Source organism: Camelina sativa, chromosome 10 (genome assembly GCF_000633955.1).
Source record: "Camelina sativa cultivar DH55 chromosome 10, Cs, whole genome shotgun sequence".
NCBI lineage: Eukaryota > Viridiplantae > Streptophyta > Magnoliopsida > Brassicales > Brassicaceae > Camelina > Camelina sativa.
This window is the reverse complement of record NC_025694.1, coordinates 20872339-20882962: the sequence shown is the minus strand read 5'-3', so window position 1 is coordinate 20882962 and position 10624 is coordinate 20872339. Positions and strand designations below refer to the sequence as shown.

Below are 10624 nucleotides of genomic sequence, written 5' to 3'. Positions count from 1 at the left end.
AAAGCTTTGGGAACGAAATCAGTAAATTTGTCTGTAACCAAGAATAGTCCGGCGACCACCACCACCGCCGTCACCGACTCTTCTCCCTCCTCCACCACCTCCTCCTCCGCTTCCATTAATAGCAGAAGCAGCCGCCATGGATATTTTCTTAAGATCCTCAACATTCGCGTAACTCTTACGAGCCATTCCCATCATCATCATCCCTTTACTCTTCTTCTCCCCTGCACTCGCCGACTTGCTCCCTCGTGAAACCGATCCCGATAAAACGCTGCCGTTTCTACTCTTCGAAGCCGGCGGAGGAGGAGTAGTAGTAGTGTTGTAACTCACCGGACGACGATTCTCTTTACGTAACACGGCTGAGAAATCAGGAACCGATTGAGCCAACGAAGACGGCACAGCTTTTCTCAACCCAAACCGACTCTGTTTCTTCTTCTCCTCCGCCGAAAACTTAACTTTTTCTGGTGAAATTACCGAATTACCCTCGAATCTGACTTGTTTTTTGATCCTTGGCTCTTCTTCTACGTCTTTCTCGTCGAGATATTTCTGGAAATCGCGTTTCATACGAAGCTTTGATTCGCGTAGTTTGGAGTATTCGTCGTATCTTGGACCTCTTTCGAAACCGGAGAAACCGTCTAACAAGAGTTTATTAAGCTGATGAGTGTCGGAGTTTTGTGAGAGTATAAGAGACATCGGATCTACAGAGAAGAACAGTTGTTCCATGCTCGGTTTCGAGATTATATCCGCCATTGATTCAGAATACGATCTTCGAATTCGAATCACTTCTTCAGTAAAAGAGAGAGCTTTTTTTATTTTTGTTAACTCGATTTTTCTTGTTTTGCAAAAAGACTTTATTTAAGGAATTGGTAAAAAAAAGGTTTCTCTTTTATGGTTTCCGCAACGGTCCAGTGTTGACGATTATTCCCCTTTTCCTTTTTTTATTTCCTACGTTCAACGGTCTTATTTAGATAGTGTGGGACCCAGTGAATCATTGATCAAACGGTCATTAATGTACTTGATCCATCTCTTTATCTATACAATTTATGTAATTTGGTTTAGTCCGGTAATAAATATCTGATCTTTTGTTTGTTTATTTAATAGACTTAAATCTAATAGAAAAACTCATAATGATATATATCGATAAAATTTTGATCGTTATCTAATAACGCTTACAAATTACAATATAAGCTAGACAAAACAACGACTAAGGTTAATAACAATGTTTGGACTATGGTGTTACTACTGTTACTGATTACTGTGACAGGTATAATCACGACCAAGTAGATGTGAAGGAAATTAAACTGCGTGAAACTTGTATTTCTGTCCCAGATTGAATCGAGATATTGAGTCACTGAATCCTTCTTCAATGAGTGTCTTCACACCTTCAACACCTTGTTCCAGTCCATCATCGATCTAGACATGATTCAGTTCAACATTATCCCATTTAAAATTTGATGAACAAATAGACATACAAGTTTCAGATTTGCAGAGTTCTATTGACTGATGAACTTAGGTTTTACCTGTTCACGCTCCAAGGGGCTGAACTTCTGTAGAAGAAACGCTTTCATGTCCATGTTACCTGGTGGATTTCCAATTCCTGCAATTCAACAGGTAATTTTTTTACTATGATTTGCAAAAGGAGTATTTGGGGACAGGACTTCAAGGTGAAACAGGACACAAACCGATTGATAAGCGGGGATAGCCTCGACAACCGTTTAAATGTTCTGTCACATTCTTCAATCTGGTACATAACAAAAGAAGTTATAGGCCTTTTCAGAAAAGCATAAGCAATGGTTACATTGTTTCAATTCTGACTAGAAATCATAAATGATGAAGATGCATTACTTTCTTCACAGTGTGATGCTCTTCCTAGATATAAAAAATGCTTTACACTATTTGAACTCGATTCTATTCTTCACTATCTCTAGGTCTTAGATCTTGAGTGTCCTTTTAAAATAACATCTCCCTTCCTCAAAAGCGAGTATAAGTCTAGAAATTGAACTCGGAAAAAAGATTGCAGGAGATTTGAATATTTGACTTCACATATGATTCCTTCTAAGTTTATAAGCAAAGACACAGTTTTTGTTCATTTCCTAAACCAAAAGAACACACAATGACCACTTCGCTCTTCAGAGACATTACTTACCCGTTGTGTTGGCTATGACCTCCTTTTGGTTGAAGCCTCAAGACACCATTAGGCAAACCCATGTCATCATAAATCTACACCATAGAGGCACATACAATCTTTTGGTCAATTCCATTTCATTATCTATCACACAGCAAGCAATAAGACTCAGTACTTACCATCAGGATGTGGCGTAAGGGTATTTGATAATACGCCGCTAAGGGTCCAACCTTCAGAACACATTACCACACCATTTCAAGTTTAAAGAATGATGTTAAAGCTAAAGCATTTAGGCTATCAAATCTAATGTAGAGAAAACAGTGTCTGTTATCTCACTCAAGTGATAGTAGTAATGTAAGTAAGACTAACCGATTCACCACTAAAATTCATGTATGCTTGAGGTTTAACCAACAAAATCGGAACTTCTCCAACAGAACCTGTTCTGGTCACACAGTGAAATTCCAAATTAACTAACAAACAAGTGAAAAAGAACACCTGAAACCAAATGAATCAAAAACAGGAAAATGCTGAGAACTAGAGAACCTACCTATCCCAACTAAAGCCTTGGACTGTATAGTGTTCATGGAAATGTCTGTAGCTCGAGCTATATGATCAATCATCTCAAAACCAATCTACACATAAACAAAAAAAAATCAAGAATTAAAAAAGAAAAAAGAAGAGAACTTTGAAGTCATAAACATTAAAATTGAAAATGTAAAGGAGTGAAATTTTTACATTATGCCTTGTTCCGTAATACTTTAATCCAGGGTTACCAAGCCCAACGATAAGCCATGGTGTGTATTCAAACTTAAGATTGTTATCAGAAACAGGCACGCAGAGAGCATAATGATCTTTTCGAATTCGATTTTGCTTGAGGACCCAATTTATAAGCTTTTGGGTAGAGAAGAGATGTAACTGGAGAAGGCGACGCACAAAACATCGCTGAAAAATGAAAGAAAGATGTGAAATTGCTTCGTCAAGAACTAAAACCCTAAATTCCCAATTTCGTTTAACTTTATCTTCTCAAGGGAAATAATAATACTTACCCATCAATCGGGACGAGGTTCTGATGAACTCTAAAGTGTAAAGAGTTAAACTTGTGTAGAATTTTGAGGATTTCGACGAATGATTAGGAGAATTTGGTAAACGCAACCTTTGAGGATACGACGAAGAGTTTTATCAGTCTCACTGATTTTGCTAGAGAAGGGGAAGGAACAAAGGCGTTGGAGGATTATTAATTGGTTTTTTTTTTTAGTATTATACAATTATAATAAATATTTTTCAGTTTTATGTAAATTGTATACGATTTTAGTTGTTAATGTTTTACATTAGTAAATTTAGTACATATAAAAACTTATTTAAAAAAATCAGTTCGACAATGAGAGCCGAACAAGAATTAACGGTAAAAATTAAAAGATTTATACAAAAAAAAAAAAACTGATAGTTTTAAATTATGAAATAGCATGGTTTATACACGGATTATGAATGGTGGTAGTACAAGTGCAATTCATCTATGTTTCTACTCTAACCGTAAAGATACAATTATAATTTTCCACGTAATCTGTTTACTCCATTCGAAATTTTTGTTTCTTTTTTTTTTCCGGCTTTTTTACTTTATCTTCATAAGTTTAATAACACTTAGTGTTAATTAACAAAAAAATGCAAATATCGTGAACATTATATGTTAGTGTTTAGGTGGGTATCCGACACGACATCGATCTCAGATAGTCCTTAACTCCTTATCTTATAGGTTATAGACATTGTTTGAAGTCAGTAAAACAGAGGGATACATGTTTTTTTATATGATGTTTTAATATGATAAGCGCATAAAAGAAACATGGGATTGAAGAGAATAGAAAAAGAAAAAGTATTGAAATAAACAAAGGCCAAAACGCGCTACTGTAGAGACATAAACGCAGACAGAAAAAAAAAAGAAAGAATGAAAAGGGAAAGTGTTTTTACATAGGTTTCGTCAACTCTGAGTAGTATGTATTAGAGAATCGATCTGAGATCAATTAAGGAACTAATTGAGTCATTATGCTGTAATCGTTGAAGTACTCTCACTTTGATTGGCGGATTCAAATCGATAGAATCAGTGCGTTGACTTGGGATCTCTAGTTCATTCAGTAAACTGCTACGGTCGTTTCATTAGAATCAGTGCGTTGACTTGGGATCTCTAGTTCATTCAGTAAACTGCTACGGTCGTTTCATTAGAGTGAGTACTCTAATCCTTATTTCTCTTCAATATTTTCATGGAGTCAACAGACTTTCTTGTTGTTCGTTCCCATAACGCATGCAGGTTCTAATTTCAGAGTTTTTTTTTTTTTCAATCGCAGGCTTGGTCTAGGCACACAGATTTGAGTCAAGTTCTAAATTGGAGTCACATTTGGTCAAAACAGAGACGCTTTAAAAGGTAAACCAAATATGAAATGAATTATTGAGACGATGATGTAATGCCCTCATGTCAACAAATTATGTTTTACTGGATAGATAGCTTGTTATTATCCAGTACATGAGTTTCATGTCGCATTGGATGTTTGTTTCTTTTATATATCTTTTTTCGTTGACTTGCAATGAAAACTAATTACACGTAGAATTTAAATGGAAAACAACTTTATTAACATAGCATTAACATATTACCAAATTAAAATCTACAGTCTGATAGTCTGATCAATGCAGGGGACAAAAGGGTAGTCATATAACTTCTTCTTCGAGCCAATGGTTGAAAGGTTCCCATTAATGTTCCTCCTTGTGTCACATTTATTCGTCTCAGGTACGGCCGCTTCCATAATTCTGAGATAACATTTTTGGTGGTTTAGTCATATTATTTGATGATTTTTTTTCTTCATTGTTAATTTTCTTATTAATCGTAGGAGTAATGTCGAGAAACTTTACTATAGAAAACAAATGCGATTACACTGTCTGGCCAGGAATCCTAACCATGGCTGTTATGGCTTCGCCCTCCACCACCGGCTTCTCCCTTAAGAAAGGGGAGTCGCGTGTGATCAATATGCCATCTTCATGGACAGGTCGTTTGTGGGGTAGATCCCACTGCTCCACAAGCTCAACAGGGAATTTCTCTTGTGCAACGGGCGACTGTGGCACGGGAAAAATTGAGTGCTCCGGAGAAGGAGCATCGTCTCCGACGACTCTAATCGATTTTACCCTCGACGGTCCAAACGGTGAAGACTACTATGACGTAACTGTCGCGAACGGTTACAACCTTCCCTTGGTTGTGGTCCCACAGCTTTCAGGGAGTGGCCGGACATGCAGCAACGTTGGTTGCGTGGTCAACCTAAACAAGACATGTCCGTCAGAGCTTAGGGTGATGGGACGCTCCAACAAGCAACAGCCCATCGCTTGCATGAACGCTTGTGACAAATTCGGGTTGCCGGAGTTCTGCTGCTACGGCGAGCACAGCACACCTGAAACATGCCAACCGACGCTTTACTCAAAGAATTTCAAGAACGAGTGTCCACTCGCTTATAGCTATGCTTATGACGATAGAAACAGCACCGTCAGATGCTCAAACTCAGCTAACTACATCCTCACCTTTTGCCCGCTGATTACTTCGAACACCACCAAGTAAGTTTCCGTTATCACCTTTCCTCTAGTCACTTTCTATTTCTTCAAAGACGTTTACAAGGGTCGTTAGACATCACACAGCTTTAGTTTTGACCATTTATTCTAGTGATATATATTTTGAGTCTATGATTACTAATTTACAATGCGAATTACGTTTGGTGTCTATATTTCGTGTCAACCCAATCCAACTTATCACGCTAATGAGTTCATGTCATACTCCGATCCCTACCATGTTTATTATGTGATCCAATGTTATAGAAATATTTTTCTAAAATTTGGTTGTCAAAAAAATAGTTACATTTTTCAAGGTTGGTAAATTTCGTTAATAATCAGTTAACAAAAACTTTTTTGGCAGTTTAGGAAACTAATCAGTCCTTTGACTGCCATTTAAATATTCTAGGTGCTAGGCAAAATCTTATGTTTGATTAACGCCTATCAGCTTTTAAAACATTTTTGAGACTTCATATGTATTTCTTATAAACTGATATAGTGATATGTATGTAATAATGTCACTTGTTGGATAGCAACACCATAAGCTCAGCGTCTCAATCCTCCAAGGAAACAAATGGAGGAACAAAACGTAAGGTTTATTATATTTTACCTTTTCATACCACTATATCTCATGTTTCTTTTTTCTTAAGAAGACTTCTTGTCTGATTATTTTTTCATTGCAGAAAAATCATCATGGAAGTTAAAACTCATACTTGGTACCATAACTCGCTCAAATCATCTGATTGGACGTACCCTTGTATATATACAAAAACACCTGGATTTTTATTATTCTTTATTATCTTATTCCAGGAGTCTCAGCAGCAGCTTTAACCATGATGATCACAATTTTCGTCGTAATAATATTGAGAACAAAAAATGAGAGAAAGAGTGATTGGGATGAGCAGAATGTTGAGGCAGTTATAATGTTGAAACGATATAGTTATACAAGAGTCAAGAAGATGACAAACTCATTTGCACATGTTCTCGGGAAAGGAGGATTTGGAACTGTCTACAAAGGAAAGTTACCCAATAGCGGTCGGGATATTGCAGTAAAGATCTTGAAGGAAACAGAGGGGAATGGAGAAGAGTTCATTAATGAAGTAGCTAGCATGAGTAGAACATCTCATGTCAATATTGTTTCTCTGCTTGGATTCTGCTACGAAAGGAACAAGAGAGCTATTATCTACGAGTTCATGCCGAATGGATCCCTCGACAAGTTTGTTTATGAGAATATGTCAACCAAGAAAGATTGGGAAAAATTATATGACATTGCGATAGGTGTGTCTCGTGGGCTAGAGTATTTGCACAATCGTTGTGTCTCGAGGATTGTGCATTTCGACATAAAGCCGCAGAACATACTGATGGACGAAAATCTTTGTCCTAAGATTTCAGATTTTGGTCTTGCTAAACTCTGTAAAAACAAGGAGAGCATCATATCGATGCTACACATGAGAGGGACCTTTGGATATATTTCCCCTGAAATGTTTTCCAAGAACTTTGGAGCAGTTTCGCACAAGTCAGATGTTTATAGTTTTGGTATGGTCATTCTTGAGATGATTGGAGCAAAGAATATAGAAAGGGTTAAATATTCTGGATCCAACAATAGTTCAATGTACTTTCCAGAATGGGTCTATAAAGATTTTGAGAAGGGAGAAACCACAAGGATTTTTGGAGATGGTATGACCGATGAAGAAGAGAATATTGCAAAGAAATTAGTACTGGTTGCTCTATGGTGTATTCAGATGAATCCATCTGATCGTCCACCGATGATCAAAGTCATTGAAATGTTAGAGGGGAATCTAGAGGCCATCGAAGTTCCACCTAATCCGTACTTGCTTTCACTCCCGGCACCAGTTCCAGAATCTCTTGAAAATAGCAATGAGACTTCAACATTCTTTAATCCAAGTCATTCTGAAAGAGGTACTCGCTTGTCTAGTGACGAAGATGCTTTACACTTTTCTGAAGAAGTGTTTCAACAAACTATTGAAGAGAGTCAGCATGGGTCAAGGTCCTCCTAAGCTAAAGTCAACCGGAGAGTGGATCTCTTAAGACTTGTCAAGATCAGCAGGTATTTTTTTTGAATGACGGTTAGTCTTAAAAATTTCTGACTTATTTAGTGTTAATTATATGCTTATTATATGGTGTTTATTAACAAACACTGAACATTGTTGGTTGACGAAGACTAATTTCCACTGTCTTTTTAATGGAAAATCAATTTTATTATATCATAACAATGTTACAATATACATATACATGAACCACTCAAATACATGAAAAAAAAAGTTTAACACTATATGTTGCTTAATAAAGTGTTGTTACAATAGTTGCTTTAGTAGAGAACAACGCTAGTTTAAACTTCCCTAAAACAAATCTAAGGTGTCAATGAACTTATTTTCTTTCCAGATAGGCATTCTATTGATTGTACTAATGTTTGCGCCAATTTAATGTTTAAAGTAACAATTTTCTTCAACAGTAACAAATTTCTTCAGCCCCACAAAAATGTAACTGTTTAGAAAAAGGGAAACAAATCTAACCGTTTTTAGCAAAATGGGAAAAAAATAACCGTTTAGTCCTTTTTTTTTTTTTTTTTGTCAACAGGAGTTGTATTGATTGATACTTTTTACGGCAGATTACAAGAGCCCTTACCCTACTACAACCCTTACCCTAGTACAACCAAAAGCCAAAGGACCAAAACTAAAAAAAACAGCCCAGACAAAAACTGCCCTCTATAGCCCACCCTACTATAACCGTTTAGTCTACCAACATATTATTTGGGATCGAATTAGAGAAGTCTGATCGGACTACTTTAAAATTTCAAAAACCTACTAACCTATCTACTATATTATTCTAACCTTTTAAACAAATAACCCTATTCCCATCCCATGTGTATATTACACAAAATGTCACTATATTTATTATAAAATATAATAACCTTATTTTAATATTAATTTGTTGTAACCAGAAAATAGATTTATTAAATGCGCATGTCATTATATTAGGTCTCCATCATTCTTTATGACTTCGTTTTAAAAAACTGTGGGGATTTCAGTCACTTTATTGTTATTCTAGTTTTCACCGTGAATATGATCTATTTTCTTTTAAAAACTACTTAACTCACAATGAAGACGATCTATTTTCCCACTAATAATTGAAGATGAACACAATACTTATAGTTTGAAAGCAAATTACGACTTTGCAAATCAGACTAAATTAAAGATAATTAAATAGAGGATCTACAAAGATACTTTAGTCTAATTATTTATTAAATCAATCTATTTCTAGTCAACTTTTTTAGTGGGAGATTAGTTTTGATGTCCTACGCCGGTTATAGTTCTATAGAAATTAAGATATGTGTGTTTACTGTAATTATTAGGATTTGTGTCAAAAATATTATAAATCAAAGATTATATACACTACACATTAATCTTTAATCTTTTAGTATCAAGATTGAAAAATAGTAAGGGTTTAGAATATAGATTACTATGAGTTAAAAAGAAGAAGATTTGGAACATGAGAGATTTCCATTTCCGTTGACGTTGAGTATATATTTTCGTTGCCATAATCAGTTTCCGAGTTTTTTTTTTTTTTTTGATGTGCTTTTAACTTTCTAAAGAATTTCGATAGATATTTATCTTTATAGATAAGCTAGTTTTAATTTGGTAAATGAGTTGATGATTAGAGAAGGGATTTTGATTGGAGTGATTATAGGCACAGTACCTATGAATTGAATATATGCATCAAATAATTTGAGTAATTAGACTTAGAAATAGATCAGTCCGTACTACAATTAATTGAGGACACCGATATCGTTATTCTATAATTATGGTTGATGTATTAAAGAATCAATTTAAAGAATCAATTTAAAGAACGATCTCTTTTCGTCCAAAAAAAAAAAACGTAAGATCTCTAAATTTTTTTAAAGTTAATAAATGTTTAGAGATCCTGCTTTGGATGATAGTGATACTTAAACAAAGAAAAAAAAGGAACACCCCGTACCTAGCAACCAGTATATGATAGTATACACATAACCATTTATACACAGCCATTTAAACATTAATCAAAACAAAAGGACCCTTCCGTGTCACCTCTAGTTTCACAAAACTTCGGTCTTTGTTTAGCTGTAATATATATTGATCATGGCCAAGTTATCATGTTCTTATTTCCTTGTGCTCATGCTTGTATTGTCAGGTAATTTCATACGTTTCCTTATTTATAAGCATACAAAATACACATGTACATGATAATTTTATGGAATTGTGATTGATCATATGTATAGACCGCGATGTTTTACTTTTGTAGCTTTTCTAATGGTTGCAAGAGCTGAGGAAAAGCGATGTCATTTGACGATTGACAAAGAAACTCCATGTGATCTTGTCGATTGCCGTTTAAGCTGCTATACTGGTTACAATGGAGTTGGCAAATGTTGTGACGATCCTGAAGTCGGAGGGCCTCAAAATTGTGGTTGTCTATTTAATTGTTAAATATTTGTTTGCACTCCACATCGAGGCAGAGATATTATGTTAAAATCAAAGAAATCACAAATATTATATTTTATTTAATATAATATATATAACTAAAAATTAAATCAAAAAGTTAAATGTAGATTTCTAAACATGACCGCTTCAATACAAGTTTTGTTTTATTTTTAGAATTTTACCAAATTTATATGATTTTCGGAATTAAACATTGTATCATGTAGCCAAAACGGGTTGAAATCAGAGTATGAAACTAAGTAGATGAAATGTAAAAGATTATAAAATGTATAACACGAGAACTATGTATACATTTTCATGTGCTAACTATCTAGAATGAAATATTATTCAGTCAAGATATACTCATTATAGTTGCTTTTTTAATTATTTTTCTTTTATTTTTCAACAAATTACTTATATAATATATTAAGAATTGTTTAAGATTTAAATAATA

General features: G+C 34.8%; 2 protein-coding genes and 1 pseudogene across 2 annotated transcripts; 1 reads left to right on the top strand and 2 right to left on the bottom strand.

Annotated features, from left to right (window-relative positions):
• Nucleotides 9–890, bottom strand: LOC104719495. Its single transcript, XM_010437425.2, has one exon. It carries the CDS (start codon nucleotides 745–747, stop codon nucleotides 19–21), a length of 729 nt encoding a protein of 242 aa, XP_010435727.1. The 5' UTR covers nucleotides 748–890; the 3' UTR covers nucleotides 9–18.
• LOC104719494 lies at nucleotides 1111–3062 on the bottom strand (annotated as a pseudogene).
• Nucleotides 4051–7923, top strand: LOC104719493 (LEAF RUST 10 DISEASE-RESISTANCE LOCUS RECEPTOR-LIKE PROTEIN KINASE-like 2.2). The gene is made up of 7 exons (XM_010437424.2): nucleotides 4051–4337; nucleotides 4459–4535; nucleotides 4802–4895; nucleotides 4996–5707; nucleotides 6232–6287; nucleotides 6382–6414; nucleotides 6509–7923. Exons 3-7 carry the CDS (start codon nucleotides 4841–4843, stop codon nucleotides 7714–7716), a joined length of 2064 nt encoding a protein of 687 aa, XP_010435726.1. The 5' UTR covers nucleotides 4051–4337; nucleotides 4459–4535; nucleotides 4802–4840; the 3' UTR covers nucleotides 7717–7923.